Here is a 26127-nt window from a genome sequence, read left to right as displayed (position 1 = left end):
AATTATTCAGAACGTCTTCGACTATTACTCCTATTGCTAGAAATAATAATATTTTCGTTCGCCATTTCCAAGACGTTTCATATATTCGTTCAACCAAAATTTGTAAATAGGAATTATTCTTTTTTATATTCGTATGTATATTTTGTTAAAATATCCATATAACGCATAAATAATCCAAAGTCTTTTATCCAAAGAAAGCGTCTTAGTATGTATCGTGATGAAGACAAATCCTAGTTAGTTTCTGTTTAAGCATCCGAAGTTTCGATATTAATATTGCCCAGGAGCTGAAACCTTCTTTCTGCCCCTCGTTTCCTTTCGGGTACAAGTCATTTGACAGTATCTCTTTTTTCTTTTCCGATCAACTTCAGTATTCTTATCTACATTGCAATAGGAAGTAAAATTGAGATCTTAAATCTTCAGTAATAATAATAATAATAATAATAATAATAATAATAATAATAATAATAATAATAATAATAATAATAATAATAATAATAATAATAATAATAATAATAATAATATTTTTAAAGTTGCCCTAAAATTAGAGAAAACTTACAGATAAGTCAGGAAATAGGGAGTTTGTCCGGACCTCCAGGATACACCTCTGCAACTACGAAAATTTTAAACGAAAGCGTGCCACTATAGTTTCATATAGAAAGAATTCTTCTGTACGATTTAAAGAAAATAACTGCAATAAAAATAACTGAATATCACTGAAGAGTAAGGCATATAATAAACTAACTTTTAGAATATGCAGTAGTAATTATAAAATCTTTGCTACAAAAATACCTACACAGAACATAATAAATTTTATGAGTTCCGAAAGTAACAAAATAGCGTATAAGAATCAGTCTACATAGCAATTGCAACTTAAAGAATGGACATAACTATTTGGAGAATCGAGATAAAACGAGAAATATTTACGATACTTTTCGTCTCGTCTCAATTCTCATTTTCAAAGCGAGACGATAATTTGAATTAACCTTGTCCCGTCTCGAACGTACAATGTTAATTCTCGTCTCAATTTTCTTTGTTTTGTTTTAGAAACAAGATGAGAAATTCCTTTTCTCTTGGGCAACACTAAACAAAACCGAAATATTCTTGCCAAATATCACGTTTCTGGTTGTAATGTTATGCCCTGAGTGATAATAAGTTTCTAACTTTTAACCTTCTATGATATACTAATAATAATTATTAGTTTATTTTATTAATGCTTTTGTTATTCCTAAAGATTTGATAGCTCATGTATTGAAACATCCGAGTATTCAAATATCTGAAGATAATAGAACATGTGTTATCGCTGATCAATCGCCACCGAAAATTCTAAAGTAAAAAAAAAAAAATGTACTGGTCGTTCGTGGATCCGAGGGATAGGTGCTGACTGCCACAGCCAATTATTGGTGCTGACTGCCACGACTGTCGCTGACTGCAAATATGAAGGTGCTGACTGCCACGACGGCGTGCTGACTGCCACGAGGCTGGGAGAAACTGTATTTGGAAAGAGAGGAATTAATCGCTCATACTAAATTTATGATTATTAATTAATTTAGTAGGGATTAATTTAGTAATCATCACAGCAAATCTATGTGGCATCCTATAAGTTACAAAGTTGCTTACTAAGTGGAACAACATACACTTGGATGTTTAAAAAGGGATTGCCTTTTCCGTTATATGTACAATTTGCACATTTCATTGTTTATATTAATTGTTTTATTGTATTATTTAATGGATATGATGGTCTGAAGCCAGCTGATAAGGGAAGTTTGGGAGAAGCATTCGCCTGCAGAGAAATAAGCATGTTATTTCAAGGACCAATTCATGCTGATTACAACAAGTAATAAAACTCCTGTACGTTGAGAACTGTTCGAGATATTCAGCCTGGAAATTTATATGAGAAAATGAGTGGATGCACGTTTCAATGCGTTAAGTATTCTCACCCGTGGCGAAGCCTGATGGTTTGAAATTGCTATTGCTTGATCACTGGGGTCCATCACAGACAAATTGTCCATTACAAGTTTCATGACGGATGGCAAAGACCTAATGGTTGAGAAGATACCAAAGAATTGCATACGATTTGTGCAACCATTTGATGTGTTTTGATTCCGATCAATCAAAGATTATGGCAGGAGATTTGTACATAGTATGAATCTTCTTCATCTGGACATTATAATGTACCAACGAAACAATCAAATAAAGTTCGTGTCCATACGAATCACTTCCGATCACCGCGATACATTGGATTGTTTCAGTTTGCGTTCTGCAAGGCAGGTTACGAACAAATTATAGGCCTATAACTTTTGAATCACTTGTCGCATTTGCTTTTTGCTTTGGTTCTGCGAACTGTCCTCTTTACGGATACAACCCAATTGCACATATAAAATGTTCATGATGCAAGGGAGTATTTTGCCTGTGTCATTTCTTCATAAAACAGAAGAACAACAGTGATCAATTTTCATCTCTAACCTATGATTAGTGTGAACAATGTAATGACTAATTGTATCTAACAAACCCGTTAGTTATTGCGAAACAGTTTTTTTCTGTTACTTCCGATAGATTTCAATTTGTATATCAATATTCGTTACTAATTATGTTGTGCTTAACGTGTATAAATGCGTATATCCTCATTTTCTCATATAAACTTCCAAATTGAATATCTCGAACCGTTCTCAACCGTACAGGTATTTTATTAGCTTACTATAATCAGCATGAATTGGGACTTCAAATGGCATGCTTCATTTCTCTGCAGGCGAGTGCTTTCTCCTGAATTTCCCTTGAGAGGTACAGCCAGCAGTGCTTTCTTGATGGAACTTTCAAAAGCTGCTCGAAACAATTTGCACAGCTGTACACAGTTCATGCTGACATAGGGAGTTCAAGTGAGAATACATAAATCGTACCAATTTTGTACGCACCGCTCCCTGACAAAACTGAAAGTACACTCATGTCCAAAATTATTGTCGCATATCTATAACTGTCTTCTTGTAAGAATATAATTTGATAATTTTGCAGAGTACTTTTAATACTTATATTATGTGTATAATCAGAAAATTTATATTTGTGATAAATTTTATAGATAAAGAATTATAAATACGAAATTCTTAATGAGTAAAATAAAATGTAACTAAATGGACAAGAAAATTTTATTTTCGTTTTATTGTTCTTATTTACTGCTCTTTTGACATGAAATTTACCACATACTTGTCTTTGCCGATTATACACATACTAACATTATAAGAAATACCGGGCAAATTCGTTATCAAATTATATTACTAGAACAACATATTTATAATCATGTGACAATAATTTTGGACATGAGTGTACATACAGAGACTTGTTTACCTTTGTTAGGTGTTGGTCTGAACAACACGGTCCTAAGGATCATCTATTGTGCTGCCAAAATGTCTTGAGCCGTGGCAAAAATGCGAACTAAAGCTCACACCCCGACACACCCACGCGCTGAGCCAATAAGGGTTCAGCAGCTGCTAAGCGAGAGAGCCTTAGCAAAAGAGAATGGAATTTCTTCAGCCGATAGCAGCGCCTGAAACGAAAGACTAGGTGTCAAGTCAATGTGGTATATTTATAGTTTCTTTCATGCTTCTTGGCGTCCGGTAATGTTACGTCTAGTAACTTTCTCTCAGGCTCGTGGCAGTCAGCACGGCATCGTGGCAGTCAGCACCTTGATATTGGCAATCAACGCTAGTCGTGGCAATCAGCACCAATAATTGGCTGTGGCATTCAGCACACCACCGAGTTGATTATCTAAACAGTTCTGGTCAAGCGGCGTGACCACTGAGAAACACTTAATACGCCTTAGGTTTGTTTACGAGTATAATATCCGCGCCGTATTTCATTCAAAATAGAGGAGTTATGTATTTTTTAACAATCTGAAATGTTAATAATTTAGTGAATACAGTGATATAATACCCTCCGAGTTCTCAATTACATATTCCTGTGTTTTGAGTTTGACTATTAAGTCACTGTTTTCAGCGAACAGAAAAGGCTCTTTATTTAATTTCACCCCCATAATTAACGCTTTAGGTGAATGGTTAGTATTGTGGTTTTCTAAACCGCTGATCCGAGTTCGAATCTCCCTCTCGCCGTTTACAACTTTTTAAAATGTTTCGTTTACAAGGCTGTGCTCCAGTTGGATGCTGCTGAATGAAAGATAATCTCCAGTGGAGAAATTCAGTGATGATGTATTCCTGAAAATAGAGGGAAAAAATGAATGGAGAAAACGAGTTACAGAGTTAATTCTGTTAATGGTTCTATATTTGATATTAACCGTTAATTTCGTATATTTTTAAAATGTTGTTTATTGACACTATATTATCCACTTTTCTCCTTGTGTCTCAATGTGTAAATTTTCACAAATATTATTCAAATCAAGAACCTTCAGCTATATTTACAACCTAAAGGGAAATATGCTTAGTGCGGATAGGTTCTCCAACTCGTTTGGGTGTTATCGAATTTTCCATTTTAATATTTACAAATAAATTACTGCATACCAACATTTACCAGTTTCAAAAGTCATTTAACGAATAATGAAATCTGACAAGTTCTTCTTTGGAAGTATTATTACGTATCAATCAGTGGCGCCGGAACCTAAGAGCTCATGCCCTGTTAGACACCCAAAAATTTTTCGTTACAGACTACTTGATTACGTATCCTTAGTCACACCTGCAATAAAATTAATATAAAATATATTAATTTATATTTTATATAAGAAAAATCACTAAAACAAAATAGTATCAGAAAATTTTCGTTAAGGTTCTACCACGAAGCGATGCTGAAAGAAAAATGCGTAATTTGCCACGCCCATAACATCTAAACGTGCATCCTAGAGAAAAAATGAAGAGAACATTTCTTGTAGAGAATTTAATGTAGATTATTTTTTGTAATAACATATTTTGCTCTAAAATGCTTTCCGTGCGAGATATTTACAAAAAAATAATTTTTGGCGCCATTTTTCCAAGATGGCGGCCAAATTCGGGGTAGTAGAGTAGTGCAAAATTAATATGTTTTTTTGCGGACACTTATATAAAGAAAATAAAATTTGTTGCAACTTTCCACCATTTTTTTCTTATTTGACCCTTCATAAAGAAATCGAGTAAGTCGTATTCTCCACAAGAAGTGTCATCTACATAAGATCCACACGTTGCATGGTCTATTCAGTGTGGATGACCCTGACTGTTACCTAAAATCTGCACGCGAATGTATTAAAGAGAATGTAACTTCGCATTAACCATTTTCATCAGGGAGAAGTATTTCAGGTTAATGAAGAAATTAACTAACAAAGCTCGAGCTATTGGAGTGATACAAACTCTTGTTGAACAGATCGTTTCAACTTGTAAAGAGAGAATAAGATCACGTTCTGGTGCGGGGTCTAGGGACACGGACAGGTATCCTCGAGGCTTACCTATTACCGCAGAGGCTTACAAACACCTTCTTCAAGAAGATGTTTCCGAACATGTTAAATGACACTGGCGATTTCTCCACAGCGTTTCAACAGGACGGTGTTCGTTATTATTACGAGTTAATTGCCCAAGAATGATTGCGTGTTCAGTTTTTTGAAGTATGAACTGGTCTTCGTGGCCACCACTTTCTTCAAATCTAACCGTGATTGATTTCTTCGTTTAGGGTAATTTCTAAGGTGTCAGCATACTCTGTTAAGATTTTGAATATATAGCACCTGAAAGAGTGCATGTGCAGAGATGTTTGTGCCAGGTGTTCTGTCAAAGACTCTGGAGAAAAGAAGTGTTACTTACACCCAGGCTCATATTTAGATGTTTTAGCTCATGTGTCCAAGAAAAGTTTGCGCCCATGCCCCTTATTTGTTTATATTAAATATATTCCTAAATAAAGCGTCTGCATCCGTATGCATTAGTCATCAGCAACAGGGTGGAGTGTAAAGAATAAATACGCGGATTACGCTAGCAGCCAATAAGAATAGGCTTAGCTTCTTCTAGTAGCAATAGCATCGTAACGAGAAAACTAGATTGCGCTGATGTACCAACATTATTTTCAATATACATCTCCTTTCAATTTTTCTGGCGTGAACAGCCTCTATCTTCAGCTTCGATCTTAATTCTTTGAAACTGCCGCCCATGTAAATTTTCTGTCTTGGGTCCGGCTCCTTATGTAAATACCTGTCTATTGCATTGATGTTGAAGGTCTACACATTGAACATATACGAGGAAGGATCAGAAACTAAGGTTACAAGGCCCATATTTCTAGAGTTTCGTCTGTTATAAAGGCATGAGGAGTGTGCAGTAATTTTACTACGTGGATTTGGCAATTGTGCCTAGTTTCAGCCACCTAACACCTATGGTGGTAGTTATAGGCAAACACAAATGGCGACTCATTTGGAAAACTGGTCCCGCAAAGAAGTCCGCTTCAACTATTCAACTACTCTGTGGGCGAAACATGTAACCACGGCTGAAATTCACCGGCAGCTGGTAGAGGTTTACGACCAGGACTTCTCACTTAGAGCGCCATCTTCCTTCACGACAACGCGCGCCCGCATACAGCCCAGAAGACTATCACGCTGTTGAAGCAGTTTCGTTAGAACATTATCGATCACCCTCCCTACAGCCCGGACCTCGCTGCAACCGAGTTTAACCTGTTCCCGTACTTAAAGGATCACCTAGGAGGCCGTCCTTCGCTTCAGACAAGTTGAAACATTCCGTGACAACGTGACTGAACAAGAAAGGACAAGATTTTTACCAGAAGTGAATCTTCAAATTCATCCCACGATGTGATAAGTGCCTCAACCGATATGGAGACAATGTCGAAAAATAACCTAATGTATGATGTATTTGTTGGCTGTATTGGTTGTATGAAAAAATCTATCTCGTTTCACTGCAGGCTTTGTAACCTTATTTTCCGATCACTCTTTGTAGTACAAAACCGTATTTAACCTTCCTTTCGATTCATCCTTTATATTTTCTTATGCAAATGATGTGTGGTATTGTTTACTGACATCTAATCCTGTAATTTTTAAAGAAAAGTTGTTGATTCTAAGAGTAGTGTAAATTATATGTGAAAATCGTGTATTTCAGAGTTTTTCGAATAATGTTGCCTTCGGATATGGATGCTTCTACATTGCTGCGTACGAAAGTATCGGAATTGGAATTCAGCCGCATAACATGTGGAAAAGTCCAATGGATGGAGATAAATTCAATATGGGATTAAGTATGATGATGTTTATTGTTGATACAGTACTGTATGCCATTTTCACATGGTATATCGAAGCAGTTTTTCCAGGTTAATATCTACGCTTCATAATATTTCTAATGTAATTTAATTATGTAGTAAAATAATATTTCTCTTTTATCGATATAAATTAATTATTCGTTTGTCTCGCGTTGACATTATTCTAGTCATATATATTGCAATATCCCAGATGGTATTGTGTACAAACACTTTACGTTTCTTTATAAACACCACCACATAGTTTTACGTCAAGATACTACGCACCACGTGGATCTACTACAACCAGCAGACGACGGACTTCTGTCTCCTCCCACGAAGCAGACGTCGACATCGGAGCAGCAGCGCCACCACCATCTGGGGATCTATAAATTCGGCAGCCGACAGTGGACCAGTTCCCTGGTGTCCCTCCTGCTGTTTGCTTCGGAACATTAGGAGTAACCTAATCCCAAGCCTCTAGTCTGCTACGGGACTCTTGGCTTTTCCTTTCTCCTTGCTTAGCCTGCTTCGGGGCTCTGTTGGGAATCCTACTCCGAGTTGGTTAGGCTGCTATTGGGCTCTAGAACACCTATAAAATGAGGCGTAGCAGTCAGTCACCAGTTCTCTGGTGTCCCTCCTACTGTTTGCCACGTAATATTAGGAGTAACCTAATACCAAGCCTCTAGTCTGCTACGGGACTCTTGGCTTTTCCTTTCTCCTTGCTTAGCCTGCTTCGGAGCTTTGTTGGGAATCCTACACCCGGTTGGTTAGCCTGCTATGGGGCTCTAGAACGCCTATAAAATGAGGCGTAGCAGTCAGTCACCAGTTCTCTGGTGTCCCTCCTACTGTTTGCCACGTAATATTAAAAGTAACCTAATACCAAGCCTCTAGTCTGCTACGGGACTCTTGGCTTTTCCTTTCTCCTGGCTTAGCCTGCTTCGGGGCTTTGTTGGGAATCCTACACCCAGTTGGTTAGCCTAATATGGGGCTCTAGAACACCTATAAAATGAGGCGTAGCAGTCAGTCGCCAGTTCTCTGGTGTCCCTCCTACTGTTTGCCACGTAATATTAGGAGTAACCTAATACCAAGCCTCTAGTCTGCTACGGGACTCTTGGCTTTTCCTTTCTCCTGGCTTAGCCTGCTTCGGGGCTTTGTTGGGAATCCTACTCCCAGTTGGTTAGCCTGCTATGGGGCTCTAGAACACCTATAAAATGAGGCGTAGCAGTCAGTCACCAGTTCTCTGGTGTCCCTCCTACTGTTTGCCACGTAATATTAGGAGTAACCTAATACCAAGCCTCTAGTCTGCTACGGGACTCTTGGCTTTTCCTTTCTCCTGGCTTAGCCTGCTTCTGGGCTTTGTTGGGAATCCTACTCCCAGTTGGTTAGCCTGCTATGGGGCTCTAGAACACCTATAAAATGAGGCGTAGCAGTCAGTCACCAGTTCTCTGGTGTCCCTCCTACTGTTTGCCACGTAATATTAGGAGTAACCTAATACCAAGCCTCTAGTCTGCTACGGGACTCTTGGCTTTTCCTTTCTCCTTGCTTAGCCTGCTTCGGAGCTTTGTTGGGAATCCTACACCCGGTTGGTTAGCCTGCTATGGGGCTCTAGAACGCCTATAAAATGAGGCGTAGCAGTCAGTCACCAGTTCTCTGGTGTCCCTCCTACTGTTTGCCACGTAATATTAAAAGTAACCTAATACCAAGCCTCTAGTCTGCTACGGGACTCTTGGCTTTTCCTTTCTCCTGGCTTAGCCTGCTTCGGGGCTTTGTTGGGAATCCTACACCCAGTTGGTTAGCCTAATATGGGGCTCTAGAACACCTATAAAATGAGGCGTAGCAGTCAGTCGCCAGTTCTCTGGTGTCCCTCCTACTGTTTGCCACGTAATATTAGGAGTAACCTAATACCAAGCCTCTAGTCTGCTACGGGACTCTTGGCTTTTCCTTTCTCCTGGCTTAGCCTGCTTCGGGGCTTTGTTGGGAATCCTACATTCAGTTGGTTAGCCTGCTATGGGGCTCTAGAACACCTATAAAATGAGGCGTAGCAGTCAGTCACCAGTTCTCTGGTGTCCCTCCTACTGTTTGCCACGTAATATTAGGAGTAACCTAATACCAAGCCTCTAGTCTGCTACGGGACTCTTGGCTTTTCCTTTCTCCTGGCTTAGCCTGCTTCTGGGCTTTGTTGGGAATGCTACTCCCAGTTGGTTAGCCTGCTATGGGGCTCTAGGACGCCTATATAATGAGGCATAGCAGGCAGTCACCAGTTCTCTGGTGTCCCTCCTGCTGTTTGCCACGGAACATTAGGAGTAACCTAACCCCAAGCCTCTAGTCTGCTACGGGACTCTTGGCTTTTCCTTTCTCCTGGCTTAGCCTGCTTCGGGGCTTTGTTGGGAATCCTACTCCCAGTTGGTTAGCCTGCTATGGGGCTCTAGAACGCCTATAAAATGAGGCGTAGCTGTCAGTCACCAGTTCTCTGGTGTCCCTCCTACTGTTTGCCACGTAATATTAGGAGTAACCTAATACCAAGCCTCTAGTCTGCTACGGGACTCTTGGCTTTTCCTTTCTCCTTGCTTAGCCTGCTTCGGAGCTTTGTTGGGAATCCTACACCCGGTTGGTTAGCCTGCTATGGGGCTCTAGAACGCCTATAAAATGAGGCGTAGCAGTCAGTCACCAGTTCTCTGGTGTCCCTCCTACTGTTTGCCACGTAATATTAAAAGTAACCTAATACCAAGCCTCTAGTCTGCTACGGGACTCTTGGCTTTTCCTTTCTCCTGGCTTAGCCTGCTTCGGGGCTTTGTTGGGAATCCTACACCCAGTTGGTTAGCCTAATATGGGGCTCTAGAACACCTATAAAATGAGGCGTAGCAGTCAGTCGCCAGTTCTCTGGTGTCCCTCCTACTGTTTGCCACGTAATATTAGGAGTAACCTAATACCAAGCCTCTAGTCTGCTACGGGACACTTGGCTTTTCCTTTCTCCTGGCTTAGCCTGCTTCGGGGCTTTGTTGGGAATCCTACATTCAGTTGGTTAGCCTGCTATGGGGCTCTAGAACACCTATAAAATGAGGCGTAGCAGTCAGTCACCAGTTCTCTGGTGTCCCTCCTACTGTTTGCCACGTAATATTAGGAGTAACCTAATACCAAGCCTCTAGTCTGCTACGGGACTCTTGGCTTTTCCTTTCTCCTGGCTTAGCCTGCTTCTGGGCTTTGTTGGGAATCCTACTCCCAGTTGGTTAGCCTGCTATGGGGCTCTAGGACGCCTATATAATGAGGCATAGCAGGCAGTCACCAGTTCTCTGGTGTCCCTCCTGCTGTTTGCCACGGAACATTAGGAGTAACCTAACCCCAAGCCTCTAGTCTGCTACGGGACTCTTGGCTTTTCCTTTCTCCTGGCTTAGCCTGCTTCGGGGCTTTGTTGGGAATCCTACTCCCAGTTGGTTAGCCTGCTATGGGGCTCTAGAACGCCTATAAAATGAGGCGTAGCTGTCAGTCACCAGTTCTCTGGTGTCCCTCCTACTGTTTGCCACGTAATATTAGGAGTAACCTAATACCAAGCCTCTAGTCTGCTACGGGACTCTTGGCTTTTCCTTTCTCCTGGCTTAGCCTGCTTCGGGGCTTTGTTGGGAATCCTACTCCCAGTTGGTTAGCCTGCTATGGGGCTCTAGAACACCTATAAAATGAGGCGTAGCAGTCAGTCACCAGTTCTCTGGTGTCCCTCCTACTGTTTGCCACGTAATATTAGGAGTAACCTAATACCAAGCCTCTAGTCTTCTACGGGACTCTTGGCTTTTCCTTTCTCCTGGCTTAGCCTGCTTCGGGGCTTTGTTGGGAATCCTACACCCAGTTGGTTAGCCTGCTATGGGGCTCTAGAACACCTATAAAATGAGGCGTAGCAGTCAGTCACCAGTTCTCTGGTGTCCCTCCTACTGTTTGCCACGTAATATCAGGAGTAACCTAATACCAAGCCTCTAGTCTGCTACGGGACTCTTGGCTTTTCCTTTCTCCTGGCTTAGCCTGCTTCGGGGCTTTGTTGGGAATCCTACTCCCAGTTGGTTAGCCTGCTATGGGGCTCTAGGACGCCTATATAATGAGGCATAGCAGGCAGTCACCAGTTCTCTGGTGTCCCTCCTGCTGTTTGCCACGGAACATTAGGAGTAACCTAACCCCAAGCCTCTAGTCTGCTACGGGACTCTTGGCTTTTCCTTTCTCCTGGCTTAGCCTGCATCGGGCCTTTGTTGGGAATCCTACTCCCAGTTGGTTAGCCTGCTATGGGGCTCTAGGACGCCTATATAATGAGGCATAGCAGGCAGTCACCAGTTCTCTGGTGTCCCTCTTGCTGTTTGCTTCGGAACATTAGGAGTAACCTAACCCCAAGCCTCTAGTCTGCTACGGGACTCTCGGCTTTTCCTTTCTCCTTGCTTAGCCTGCTTCGGGGCGTTTGTTGGGAATCCTACTCCGAGTTGGTTAGGCTGCTATTGGGCTCTAGAACACCTATAAAATGAGGCGTAGCAGTCAGTCACCAGTTCTCTGGTGTCCCTCCCACTGTTTGCTTCGGAACATTAGGAGTAACCTAATCCCAAGCCTCTAGTCTGCTACGGGACTCTTGGCTTTTCCTTTCTCCTTGCTTAGCCTGCTTCGGGGCGTTTGTTGGGAATCCTACTCCGAGTTGGTTAGGCTGCTATTGGGCTCTAGAACACCTATAAAATGAGGCGTAGCAGTCAGTCACCAGTTCCCTAATGTCCCTCCTACTGTTTGCCACGTAATATTAGGAGTAACCTAATACCAAGCCTCTAGTCTGCTACGGGACTCTTGGCTTTCCCTTTCTCCTTGCTTAGCCTGCTTCGGGGCGTTTGTTGGGAATCCTACTCCGAGTTGGTTAGGCTGCTATTGGGCTCTAGAACACCTACAAAATGAGGCGTAGCAGTCAGTCACCAGTTCTCTGGTGTCCCTCCTACTGTTTGCTTCGGAACATTAGGAGTAACCTAATCCCAAGCCTCTAGTCTGCTACGGGACTCTTGGCTTTTCCTTTCTCCTTGCTTAGCCTGCTTCGGGGCGTTTGTTGGGAATCCTACTCCGAGTTGGTTAGGCTGCTATTGGGCTCTAGAACACCTATAAAATGAGGCGTAGCAGTCAGTCACCAGTTCTCTGGTGTCCCTCCCACTGTTTGCTTCGGAACATTAGGAGTAACCTAATCCCAAGCCTCTAGTCTGCTACGGGACTCTTGGCTTTTCCTTTCTCCTTGCTTAGCCTGCTTCGGGGCGTTTGTTGGGAATCCTACTCCGAGTTGGTTAGGCTGCTCTTGGGCTCTAGGACGCCTATAAAATGAGGCGTAGCAGTCAGTCACCAGTTCTCTGGTGTCCCTCCTACTGTTTGCCACGTAATATTAGGAGTAACCTAACCCCAAGCCTCTAGTCTGCTACGGGACTCTTGGCTTTTCCTTTCTCCTTGCTTAGCCTGCTTCGGGGCTTTGTTGGGAATCCTACACCCAGTTGGTTAGCCTGCTATGGGGCTCTAGAACACCTATAAAATGAGGCGTAGCAGTCAGTCACCAGTTCTCTGGTGTCCCTCCTACTGTTTGCCACGTAATATTAGGAGTAACCTAACCCCAAGCCTCTAGTCTGCAACGGGACTCTTGGCTTTTCCTTTCTCCTTGCTTAGCCTGCTTCGGGGCGTTTGTTGGGAATCCTACTCCCAGTTGGTTAGCCTGCTATGGGGCTCTAGAACACCTATGAAATGAGGCGTAGCAGTCAGTCACCAGTTCTCTGGTGTCCCTCCTACTGTTTGCCACGTAATATTAGGAGTAACCTAACCCCAAGCCTCTAGTCTGCTACGGGACTCTTGGCTTTTCCTTTCTCCTTGCTTAGCCTGCTTCGGGGCGTTTGTTGGGAATCCCACTCCCAGTTGGTTAGCCTGCTATGGGGCTCTAGAACACCTATAAAATGAGGCGTAGCAGTCAGTCACCAGTTCTCTGGTGTCCCTCCTACTGTTTGCCACGTAATATTAGGAGTAACCTAACACCAAGCCTCTAGTCTGCTACGGGACTCTTGGCTTTTCCTTTCTCCTTGCTTAGCCTGCTTCGAGCGTTTGTTGGGAATCCTACTCCCAGTTGGTTAGCCTGCTGTGGGGCTCTAGAACACCTATAAAATGAGGCGTAGCAGTCAGTCACCAGTTCTCTGGTGTCCCTCCTACTGTTTGCCACGTAATATTAGGAGTAACCTAACCCCAAGCCTCTAGTCTGCTACGGGACTCTTGGCTTTTCCTTTCTCCTTGCTTAGCCTGCTTCGGGGCGTTTGTTAGGAATCCTACTCCGAGTTGGTTAGGCTGCTATTGGGCTCTAGGACGCCTATAAAATGAGGCGTAGCAGTCAGTCACCAGTTCTCTGGTGTCCCTCCTACTGTTTGCCACGTAATATTAGGAGTAACCTAACCCCAAGCCTCTAGTCTGCTACGGGACTCTTGGCTTTTCCTTTCTCCTTGCTTAGCCTGCTTCGGGGCTTTGTTGGGAATCCTACACCCAGTTGGTTAGCCTGCTATGGGGCTCTAGAACACCTATAAAAGGAGGCGTAGCAGTCAGTCACCAGTTCTCTGGTGTCCCTCCTACTGTTTGCCACGTAATATTAGGAGTAACCTAACCCCAAGCCTCTAGTCTGCAACGGGACTCTTGGCTTTTCCTTTCTCCTTGCTTAGCCTGCTTCGGGGCGTTTGTTGGGAATCCTACTCCCAGTTGGTTAGCCTGCTATGGGGCTCTAGAACACCTATAAAATGAGGCGTAGCAGTCAGTCACCAGTTCTCTGGTGTCCCTCCTACTGTTTGCCACGTAATATTAGGAGTAACCTAACCCCAAGCCTCTAGTCTGCTACGGGACTCTTGGCTTTTCCTTTCTCCTTGCTTAGCCTGCTTCGGGGCGTTTGTTGGGAATCCTACTCCCAGTTGGTTAGCCTGCTGTGGGGCTCTAGAACACCTATAAAATGAGGCGTAGCAGTCAGTCGCCAGTTCTCTGGTGTCCCTCCTACTGTTTGCCACGTAATATTAGGAGTAACCTAATACCAAGCCTCTAGTCTGCTACGGGACACTTGGCTTTTCCTTTCTCCTGGCTTAGCCTGCTTCGGGGCTTTGTTGGGAATCCTACATTCAGTTGGTTAGCCTGCTATGGGGCTCTAGAACACCTATAAAATGAGGCGTAGCAGTCAGTCACCAGTTCTCTGGTGTCCCTCCTACTGTTTGCCACGTAATATTAGGAGTAACCTAATACCAAGCCTCTAGTCTGCTACGGGACTCTTGGCTTTTCCTTTCTCCTGGCTTAGCCTGCTTCTGGGCTTTGTTGGGAATCCTACTCCCAGTTGGTTAGCCTGCTATGGGGCTCTAGGACGCCTATATAATGAGGCATAGCAGGCAGTCACCAGTTCTCTGGTGTCCCTCCTGCTGGTTGCCACGGAACATTAGGAGTAACCTAACCCCAAGCCTCTAGTCTGCTACGGGACTCTTGGCTTTTCCTTTCTCCTGGCTTAGCCTGCTTCGGGGCTTTGTTGGGAATCCTACTCCCAGTTGGTTAGCCTGCTATGGGGCTCTAGAACGCCTATAAAATGAGGCGTAGCTGTCAGTCACCAGTTCTCTGGTGTCCCTCCTACTGTTTGCCACGTAATATTAGGAGTAACCTAACCCCAAGCCTCTAGTCTGCTACGGGACTCTTGGCTTTTCCTTTCTCCTGGCTTAGCCTGCTTCGGGGCTTTGTTGGGAATCCTACACCCAGTTGGTTAGCCTGCTATGGGGCTCTAGAACACCTATAAAATGAGGCGTAGCAGTCAGTCACCAGTTCTCTGGTGTCCCTCCTACTGTTTGCCACGTAATATTAGGAGTAACCTAATACCAAGCCTCTAGTCTTCTACGGGACTCTTGGCTTTTCCTTTCTCCTGGCTTAGCCTGCTTCGGGGCTTTGTTGGGAATCCTACACCCAGTTGGTTAGCCTGCTATGGGGCTCTAGAACACCTATAAAATGAGGCGTAGCAGTCAGTCACCAGTTCTCTGGTGTCCCTCCTACTGTTTGCCACGTAATATCAGGAGTAACCTAATACCAAGCCTCTAGTCTGCTACGGGACTCTTGGCTTTTCCTTTCTCCTGGCTTAGCCTGCTTCGGGGCTTTGTTGGGAATCCTACTCCCAGTTGGTTAGCCTGCTATGGGGCTCTAGGACGCCTATATAATTAGGCATAGCAGGCAGTCACCAGTTCTCTGGTGTCCCTCCTGCTGTTTGCCACGGAACATTAGGAGTAACCTAACCCCAAGCCTCTAGTCTGCTACGGGACTCTTGGCTTTTCCTTTCTCCTGGCTTAGCCTGCTTCGGGGCTTTGTTGGGAATCCTACTCCCAGTTGGTTAGCCTGCTATGGGGCTCTAGGACGCCTATATAATGAGGCATAGCAGGCAGTCACCAGTTCTCTGGTGTCCCTCTTGCTGTTTGCTTCGGAACATTAGGAGTAACCTAACCCCAAGCCTCTAGTCTGCTACGGGACTCTCGGCTTTTCCTTTCTCCTTGCTTAGCCTGCTTCGGGGCGTTTGTTGGGAATCCTACTCCGAGTTGGTTAGGCTGCTATTGGGCTCTAGAACACCTATAAAATGAGGCGTAGCAGTCAGTCACCAGTTCTCTGGTGTCCCTCCCACTGTTTGCTTCGGAACATTAGGAGTAACCTAATCCCAAGCCTCTAGTCTGCTACGGGACTCTTGGCTTTTCCTTTCTCCTTGCTTAGCCTGCTTCGGGGCGTTTGTTGGGAATCCTACTCCGAGTTGGTTAGGCTGCTATTGGGCTCTAGAACACCTATAAAATGAGGCGTAGCAGTCAGTCACCAGTTCCCTAATGTCCCTCCTACTGTTTGCCACGTAATATTAGGAGTAACCTAATACCAAGCCTCTAGTCTGCTACGGGACTCTTGGCTTTCCCTTTCTCCTTGCTTAGCCTGCTTCGGGGCGTTTGTTGGGAATCCTACTCCGAGTTGGTTAGGCTGCTATTGGGCTCTAGAACACCTACAAAATGAGGCGTAGCAGTCAGTCACCAGTTCTCTGGTGTCCCTCCTACTGTTTGCTTCGGAACATTAGGAGTAACCTAATCCCAAGCCTCTAGTCTGCTACGGGACTCTTGGCTTTTCCTTTCTCCTTGCTTAGCCTGCTTCGGGGCGTTTGTTGGGAATCCTACTCCGAGTTGGTTAGGCTGCTATTGGGCTCTAGAACACCTATAAAATGAGGCGTAGCAGTCAGTCACCAGTTCTCTGGTGTCCCTCCCACTGTTTGCTTCGGAACATTAGGAGTAACCTAATCCCAAGCCTCTAGTCTGCTACGGGACTCTTGGCTTTTCCTTTCTCCTTGCTTAGCCTGCTTCGGGGCGTTTGTTGGGAATCCTACTCCGAGTTGGTTAGGCTGCTCTTGGGCTCTAGGACGCCTATAAAATGAGGCGTAGCAGTCAGTCACCAGTTCTCTGGTGTCCCTCCTACTGTTTGCCACGTAATATTAGGAGTAACCTAACCCCAAGCCTCTAGTCTGCTACGGGACTCTTGGCTTTTCCTTTCTCCTTGCTTAGCCTGCTTCGGGGCTTTGTTGGGAATCCTACACCCAGTTGGTTAGCCTGCTATGGGGCTCTAGAACACCTATAAAATGAGGCGTAGCAGTCAGTCACCAGTTCTCTGGTGTCCCTCCTACTGTTTGCCACGTAATATTAGGAGTAACCTAACCCCAAGCCTCTAGTCTGCAACGGGACTCTTGGCTTTTCCTTTCTCCTTGCTTAGCCTGCTTCGGGGCGTTTGTTGGGAATCCTACTCCCAGTTGGTTAGCCTGCTATGGGGCTCTAGAACACCTATGAAATGAGGCGTAGCAGTCAGTCACCAGTTCTCTGGTGTCCCTCCTACTGTTTGCCACGTAATATTAGGAGTAACCTAACCCCAAGCCTCTAGTCTGCTACGGGACTCTTGGCTTTTCCTTTCTCCTTGCTTAGCCTGCTTCGGGGCGTTTGTTGGGAATCCCACTCCCAGTTGGTTAGCCTGCTATGGGGCTCTAGAACACCTATAAAATGAGGCGTAGCAGTCAGTCACCAGTTCTCTGGTGTCCCTCCTACTGTTTGCCACGTAATATTAGGAGTAACCTAACACCAAGCCTCTAGTCTGCTACGGGACTCTTGGCTTTTCCTTTCTCCTTGCTTAGCCTGCTTCGAGCGTTTGTTGGGAATCCTACTCCCAGTTGGTTAGCCTGCTGTGGGGCTCTAGAACACCTATAAAATGAGGCGTAGCAGTCAGTCACCAGTTCTCTGGTGTCCCTCCTACTGTTTGCCACGTAATATTAGGAGTAACCTAACCCCAAGCCTCTAGTCTGCTACGGGACTCTTGGCTTTTCCTTTCTCCTTGCTTAGCCTGCTTCGGGGCGTTTGTTAGGAATCCTACTCCGAGTTGGTTAGGCTGCTATTGGGCTCTAGGACGCCTATAAAATGAGGCGTAGCAGTCAGTCACCAGTTCTCTGGTGTCCCTCCTACTGTTTGCCACGTAATATTAGGAGTAACCTAACCCCAAGCCTCTAGTCTGCTACGGGACTCTTGGCTTTTCCTTTCTCCTTGCTTAGCCTGCTTCGGGGCTTTGTTGGGAATCCTACACCCAGTTGGTTAGCCTGCTATGGGGCTCTAGAACACCTATAAAATGAGGCGTAGCAGTCAGTCACCAGTTCTCTGGTGTCCCTCCTACTGTTTGCCACGTAATATTAGGAGTAACCTAACCCCAAGCCTCTAGTCTGCAACGGGACTCTTGGCTTTTCCTTTCTCCTTGCTTAGCCTGCTTCGGGGCGTTTGTTGGGAATCCTACTCCCAGTTGGTTAGCCTGCTATGGGGCTCTAGAACACCTATAAAATGAGGCGTAGCAGTCAGTCACCAGTTCTCTGGTGTCCCTCCTACTGTTTGCCACGTAATATTAGGAGTAACCTAACCCCAAGCCTCTAGTCTGCTACGGGACTCTTGGCTTTTCCTTTCTCCTTGCTTAGCCTGCTTCGGGGCGTTTGTTGGGAATCCTACTCCCAGTTGGTTAGCCTGCTGTGGGGCTCTAGAACACCTATAAAATGAGGCGTAGCAGTCAGTCGCCAGTTCTCTGGTGTCCCTCCTACTGTTTGCCACGTAATATTAGGAGTAACCTAACCCCAAGCCTCTAGTCTGCTACGGGACTCTTGGCTTTTCCTTTCTCCTTGCTTAGCCTGCTTCGGGGCGTTTGTTGGGAATCCTACTCCCAGTTGGTTAGCCTGCTATGGGGCTCTAGAACACCTATAAAATGAGGCGTAGCAGTCAGTCACCAGTTCTCTGGTGTCCCTCCTACTGTTTGCCACGTAATATTAGGAGTAACCTAACCCCAAGCCTCTAGTCTGCTACGGGACTCTTGGCTTTTCCTTTCTCCTTGCTTAGCCTGCTTCGGGCGTTTGTTGGGAATCCTACTCCCAGTTGGTTAGCCTGCTGTGGGGCTCTAGAACACCTATAAAATGAGGCGTAGCAGTCAGTCACCAGTTCTCTGGTGTCCCTCCTACTGTTTGCCACGTAATATTAGGAGTAACCTAACCCCAAGCCTCTAGTCTGCTACGGGACTCTTGGCTTTTCCTTTCTCCTTGCTTAGCCTGCTTCGGGGCTTTGTTGGGAATCCTACACCTAGTTTCTTAGCCTGCTACGCGGCTCTGTGACCACTAACCTCCTCACTGCTTGCCACGGAGCTTTGGGGACCCCTTCGCCACTCTGCATAGCCTGCAGTGCACTGTGTGCCGGTTAGTGAGAGGGCAAAGCAACGCGCTGATCATGTGCTCTTCGCTGGGGTAGAAGTAGTTCAACCGGTTACTGACAGATGGCGTTGGAGCAGGCTCAGACCCACCATTGGGCGGTTACACCAAGTGTCTTTTAATTTTTTTTATTTGTAAATACATATCGTTCGTAAAAGGTTTTCTTCAAACATGAAAAAAACAAAAAAAAAACAAAAAAAAAAAAAACAAGAGAGCCTGAGAACCAGTCTATTTACTAATCTAGTTTGCTATCTTTGGTCGCAGGTTAAGATGACAAAATACAATCAATGATTTATCAATATAGATTTATTTTCGCTTATTTGATTAAATAAAGCTTGGGGCTAATGACTGCCATTTATTCTTCTTAACAACGTTTTTTATGATATTTTATTTATTTATTTAACAATTACCAGATACGATTCAGAGGACATTTTATACTGGATTTCTAACAACAATGACAATGAAAAGAATTTGGGAATTATCGCCCAACGCCTGTTAAGTAGGTACCATCCCGACATTTGCCTGGTCGGACTGAGGAAAACCTTGGAAAATCCCAGTCAGGGTGGCCGGCAGCGGGAATCGAACCCATGACCTCTCGAATGCAAAGCCAACGCTTTACCACTTGAGCTACTTCGCCTGGTCTAGTAATTTCATGAGGTAGACACAATTCATACCTTGCCTAGATCCTGGATACTGCTATAAGTGAAGTTGAAGAAACCATAAACATGTTTACATAGTAATTGCATAGAATATAGCCAGAGGAGTAATAATTAATAAAAAGTAATTTAATAGTTTTTGAATTATTTGGTACTACATGAATATGTAGATCCACTGAGTTATTCTGATAATAATATTGAAACTTTTTACTGGGTTTAAATACAAATTTAAATACAATACAACTACGAAAAAATGATACAACAATAAGAATAAAGATATTTATAAGTTAATGGCTCCCTTTTGCAAGAGAAAATCTTGAGAAGAGTTGCGTCATCAGGGTATTGAATGTAGCTCTGAAACGTTGATTCTGGTTTCGAAGATGGTTTGTATGCTTCAGAGTTTGGATAGGCTTTGGGCGACATGTAAAATAAGTCGAAATAAATAAATAAATTAATTTATTTGGCGCAATAAAGGCATAATATGCTGTTTATTTAGAACGAAAGATTTATCTGGGACAGACAAAAATAAAAAGTCAAATAAAGAGAAACGACCATTCGTTCTTATCATTGGACCAGTCTCATTCATAATTACTTATGTAAATTGAATAAGAAATGACGTCCAAGAACGAATAGAAAGATGTAGGTTTGCTAGTATAGGCGTTAGAAAGACTGAAAAAAAGATTGCCCATGTAAGAGCCTGACTCACTAAAAATAATACAAAATTTGCCAATTTTTTTTTTTTTTTGCTTGTTTTTCACAAGTGAAAGGAGATAATGAAATGCAACTTACCACAATCATAGGTAATGTTATTCTACAGTAGATAATATGAACCTGAAGAATTTTCAGTGTTGCCAGAATAACATTTGCAACAAAATTTAAGTTAAGGCAGCGACTAGAGGAACGAACTTAACTGCATTTGATTACATATAATGTTGTCTTGGAATCCTGTAAACTACTTTTTAAGTAAGAGTTGTATTTAATTTGTAATAAACAAAATAGTCTTAACACACTGTTATTAAATTAAATAATAACGTTATTTAAAAGGTAGTTCATAGGATACCAAAACGACGTGATGCGTAATCAAATACCGTTGAATTCGTTCCTCTAGTGGCTGCCTTAACTTAGATTTTGCGAGAAATGTTATTCTGGCGACACTGAAAGTTCTTCAGGTTCATATTTTCTGTTGTAGAATAACATTATCTATGATTGTGGTAAGTTGCACTTCATTATCCCCTTTCACTTATGAAAAACAAGCAAAAGAAAAAATGGTAAATTTTGTATTATTTTTTAGTATGTTAGGCTCTTAAAAAAGTTTACTCATATGAAGATGACAAGAAAATGGTCACGAAGAAGGCAAAGGAATAAATGGAAGGATGAACTGAAAAAGAATCTGGAAAGAAGTGCAATAAGATGAAAAAAGGTCTAAAATGAAGAGTGGTAAAATGAAAGATTTCGTTGAAGACACCTTGTACATGCCTAAACTCGACAAGAGGCAGAAACTGGTAAATTATGATGATAATTGGGATGATCACGGGCGTCAATTCCACCAGGGACACCGGGGACGTGTCCCCCCAATATCTGCAAAACAGTTTAATTTCTCTCCCCCCCCCAATATTTCAAGAATCTTATGTCAACCATGACCCAAAACAGGCTCAACCATGTAGCAGACGTTCACAAAACAATTATAGTTTATTCAAGGAACATTCAGTACCTCATGTAAACAGATACATGTGGTAATTGTTTCACTTTATTCGTTAAAGAGCCTTGGAACATCCATGCGGCAAAAGAAAATAGTCCATTGTCAAATAAGCTGTTTTTCAATGTTTTTGTTGCTTGTAAGGCTCATTACCAGAAATGCAATTTCCTTACAGTTATATAACAGAAACAACACGGTGTCTAAGAACTAAATTGAATTAATGCAATAAATGAGAGTACGCATGCGCAGAAAGTGGCTTTGACCCACCTTACGCGCGAATCACGGTTTACAGTATGGCTGCGTGCGAGGAATATGTAAAACACCTATAGGGTACAAGCACGTGCTTCTCGAAAGAAGCGCTGACCGATAGCCAATCATCCAATGACTGGCGGAGTAATACCATTCTATAATGTCTACATCAGGATCAGAAGGTTCGTTGAATGAACTTTAGATAGAGTGGACATGAAAAAAAAGTAGTACAAAAGTTTGTTTCCAATTGTGAAAAAAGACAATCAGTTTTTGGCCCTATGAAGGTGAAGATGCAGTAAACTGTAAAGTAACAAATTGTTTTTGTTTAGATACCGAACAGCAAAACGAGTTTAGTTTAGCTAAAACTCTTAATTTTCAACTAATTGTTAGCTATATATTGTTGAGCCTTATTTACATTAGTTGTAGGCTTGTAGGCCAAAAATCTGTTTTCAAAACTTTATTGTTTTTGAGTATTCATTTCAGACTGCCTTTTTATCACTATTTTATTTCCGACATACACTTGGTAGCATTTAAGTTTAACTAAAATTGTAAAACAAGGTTGAGTTTTATTGTTTGAATAAGTAAACAAAATGTAAAGTTTGTTTTTAGGTCACATTTTCCACACACAGACACTAGACTATCAAAGCAGAATTTTTGTTTTGCTTTTTAAGTCAAAAATACTTTAAAATACAATGCACGAATACTATCTTTTAATTTTCCGGGGAGGATCCCCGAACGACCCGCTTTTCTGGTGATATTCTGTACACCCCAGTCCCCCAGGTAGTCTGTCCCCCCAAAGTTTGTGTGTTGCTGGCATCAAAGGTGATGATGGTGATACTCCAATACTTAATAAGTTATTTTTTCTGTTCTTTTCGTTTAAATATAGGAGAGTATGGCATTCCTCAGCGCTGGTACTTCCCGTTGCAACCTTCTTATTGGTGTACAGGTAGATTAACATTAAATGAAGAAGTTCCACAAAATGAAGCTGAGAAGCAAAGAGAAGGTATGTATTACTCCTTCGTTACTTGACATTTTCGTATTTAAGTTGCTAGAACTCGTTGCGGTTAGAGTGTAAATTGGTGCAATTGGGTATCATTGATTATCAAAAAAGACATGTTTCATTTATACAAGGTTTATTCAAAATATAGCCGTAAGAGTTGTATAAAAAAGTCTAAAATAGGACCGTGAATAAGTATACTATTTTGTTTTGGCATCCAAGATCGAATACGAAAATTATTATATTGAATTTAAGAGAAAAATTTCTTGGATGACAACAAGAAAACTTTGCCTAATCGTCTTCTTTTAGAGATGTCATACCTTTAATAGCGGGCATGACATTTTAATTCGTAGAGCTCAAATAGAGATTTGATACGTACTTATTACATTCGTAAAGTAGCCTTTTTTATGGAAGAAATTGCCAAGTATGTTTATATTACCATCCATATTTCGTTGTAACTTTACTAATTTGTAGTTAAAAAAAATACACACGTTGTTTCTAACAGTCTTTAATGCCACAGCATTGAAATCGTTTGGAACGCATCACTCTGAATATTACTTAGTATTGACAAGTGATGTTCAATTAATCCAATGTTAACATTGGATTAATAGTAGACGCCAACAAAGCTTCAAAATCAAAGTGATGTTCAACTTTAAATATAAATTTTCAAATGTTATTTTTCATCAAACAAGATACCTCAATAAACAAGATCATTATTCGTGAATGCTTGAAATCGTTTTGTACAGACTTGAAGGTACAGTCCGCAGCAAAAACCTGCAACATGAGCATGTAAGTTTATTGTGAAACGACTAAGTCTTTTGCTCCAAAATAAGTGTGCAGGAGAGGAACCTGAGGTTTCTCCTGGCGTGATTCGTGCCACTTAGTCGTTATGTTGATTCCCAGCGGTGTTAGTAGTAGTTTCACAATAAACTTACATGTTCATGGTGAAGGTTTTTTTTTTTTTTTTTTTTTTTTTTTTTTTGCTGCGGACTGTACAATAAAGCACAGAAAAGTCTAAGTGATGGACGGATTGAAGATTCAAATCCCGAGATCTCTTCCTTCTCCAGCCGTTATTCAATTCAGTTAAGGTACAACCGATACGGACAGTTTTTCTGTGTATCTAGATATTGACTTTTATTCGTTAACTCCTAAAGACTGATCAATAGTAAAACTGAGCTCCCCTGTGTCATCATACACTCTTTTGACCTGGGGACAGACTCGATTTTCAATAGGAATTCATGTGATTCGGAATGAATGAATGATCTTCCATATTAAGATATAGATTCATGTCCCACATAGCCCTGGTGTTAAAAAAACTTTAAAAGTTCAGATCCAAATTACTCAATAAAATAATTTACATATAAGAGTTTCATATTTTGAAACTAGAGACAGATATGAGATCTGTCTCCTTGTGAACAGTCATTTTTGTGATCAATGTTCAGAACGTTTAAAAAAAATCTTTTGTTCAAAGGAAATCTTTCAGCTGTCAAATTTCTGCAAGCAAAAATTTTTGTGAATGCTTCGATAAGAATAATGCTTATCCAAATTACCTAGATTTGTATTTAATACGGATTTTCTGGTTTCTAAGAAAAATGTTTCAATACTTGTCTCTCTCTTTGTTTTTAAGATAAACGATCTTTTTCCTAAATAATATTCCACTTATGATCGATCTGCAGCTGGACAAATAGAATTATTATGGTGATAAGAAAACGGTCCTATGCCCAGGATTATTAAAATATTTCATTATTTTATAATTCCTTTATTAAAATTTTACACTTCATCTTTGTCTAAAACAAAACCTGAGTTCCAGCTTTTGCATAGTAATACAGCTTAACATACCCGGTATTTCATAGTTGATAGGGCTTAGGCATTCCAGAAATCCCATATTCTGGTCCCGAGCAGTATAATTCATCATATTGTTTCATATTCTAATATTCATTGGGGCCGCGGTGGCTCAGTGGTAGAGCGTTCACCTCTGGTGCATGGTATCAATGGTTTGATCCCAGCTAGCACCAAGCGAGATTTATGGTGGGCAAAGCCCGCGTGCATGGATTTTTCTCGGGATCCTCCCGTTTCCTCCCACTTTCTTCATTACACCATTTTATTAATTTCTCATAATCACCGTCTAATTTATCCTAGCCAGCATAAACGTGGGACATAAAACTTAAAGATTTCATTTCATTTTTCCAATATTTTTTTCTGTAACGAGCTAAAGGCTTACATAAGTAGATGCTCGTATGTGAGCCGATTTCTTTTACTCAGCTGATCGAAACATTAATTTGTGCTGCACGTTGCTTCTGTAATTTTTTTTTTCAATTTGTTCATTTGTCATACATTCTACCCCTTGTGAAATTAAACGTTTGTAGATTTTCACATTACTCTCCTTCTTTATCTGTATAGGTAACTCATTACAGATTTTTGTTGCTATATAATGAGTTTGATATCGTGTTAAAGATCTAGTTGTTCCTATTGTGAATAGATCCTTTTGTTAAAGATCTAGTTGTTCCTATTGTGAATAGATCCTTTTGTTAAAGATCTAGTTGTTCCTATTGTGAATAGATCCTTTTGTTAAAAATCTAGTTGTTCCTATTGTGAATACATCCTTTTATTAAAGATCTAGTTGTTCCTATTGTGAATAGATCCTTTTGTTAAAGATCTAGTTGTTCCTATTGTGAATAGATCCTTTTGTTAAAGATCTAGTTGTTCCTATTGTAAATAGATCCTTTTGTTAAAGATCTAGTTGTTCCTATTGTGAATAGATCCTTTTGTTAAAGATCTAGTTGTTCCTATTGTGAATAGATCCTTTTGTTAAAAATCTAGTTGTTCCTGTTGTGAATACATCCTTTTATTAAAGATCTAGTTGTTCCTATTGTGAATAGATCCTTTTGTTAAAAATCTAGTTGTTCCTATTGTGAATACATCCTTTTATTAAAGATCTAGTTGTTCCTATTGTGAATAGATCCTTTTGTTAAAAATCTAGTTGTTCCTATTGTGAATAGATCCTTTTGTTAAGATCTAGTTGTTCCTATTGTGAATAGATCCTTTCGTTAAAGATCTAGTTGTTCGTATTGTGAATAGATGCTTCTGTTGAAGATGTAGTTGTTCCTGTTGTGAATAGATGCTTTTGTTAAAGATGTAGTTGTTCTTATTGTGAATATATGTAGTTGTTCCTCTTGTGAATAGTTGCTTTTGTTAAAAATGTTGTTGTTCTTATTGTGAATAGATGTAGTTGTTCCTGTTTTGAATAGATGCTTTTGTTAAAGATGTAGTTGTACCTATTGTGAATAGATTGTTTTGTTAGAGATCTAGTTGTTTCTATTAAGAATAGATGCTTTTGTTACAGATGTAATTGTTCCTGTTGTGAATAATGCTTTTGCTAAAGATGTAGTCTTTCCTGTTGTGAATAGATGCTTTTGTTAAAGATCTAGTTGTTCCTATTGTGAATAAATGCTTTTGTTAAAGATCTAGTTGTTTCTACTGTGAATAGATCCTTTATTAAACATGTAGTTGTTCTTATTGTGAACAGATGTTGTGGTTCCTATTGTGAATAAATGCTTTTGTTAAAGATGTAGTT

The 26127-nt window shown here is 41.6% G+C and overlaps 1 protein-coding gene across 1 annotated transcript in view; it reads left to right on the top strand.

Annotated features, from left to right (window-relative positions):
- LOC145672005 (phospholipid-transporting ATPase ABCA1-like) overlaps positions 1–26127 on the top strand; it is a 378961-nt gene that overhangs the window by 177227 nt on the left and 175607 nt on the right. The window contains exons 16-17 of the mRNA XM_081741187.1: positions 7056–7260; positions 22443–22559. Of these exons, the coding sequence (XP_081597313.1) occupies positions 7056–7260; positions 22443–22559 (322 nt within the window). The remainder of the gene's footprint in view (positions 1–7055; positions 7261–22442; positions 22560–26127) is intronic.

The sequence above is a fragment of the Thermobia domestica genome, chromosome 15 (genome assembly GCF_964235325.1).
Source record: "Thermobia domestica chromosome 15, izTheDome1.hap1.1, whole genome shotgun sequence".
Classification (NCBI taxonomy): domain Eukaryota; kingdom Metazoa; phylum Arthropoda; class Insecta; order Zygentoma; family Lepismatidae; genus Thermobia; species Thermobia domestica.
The sequence above is the reverse complement of the archived record's forward strand: the minus strand, read 5'-3'. Positions and strand labels throughout refer to the sequence as shown.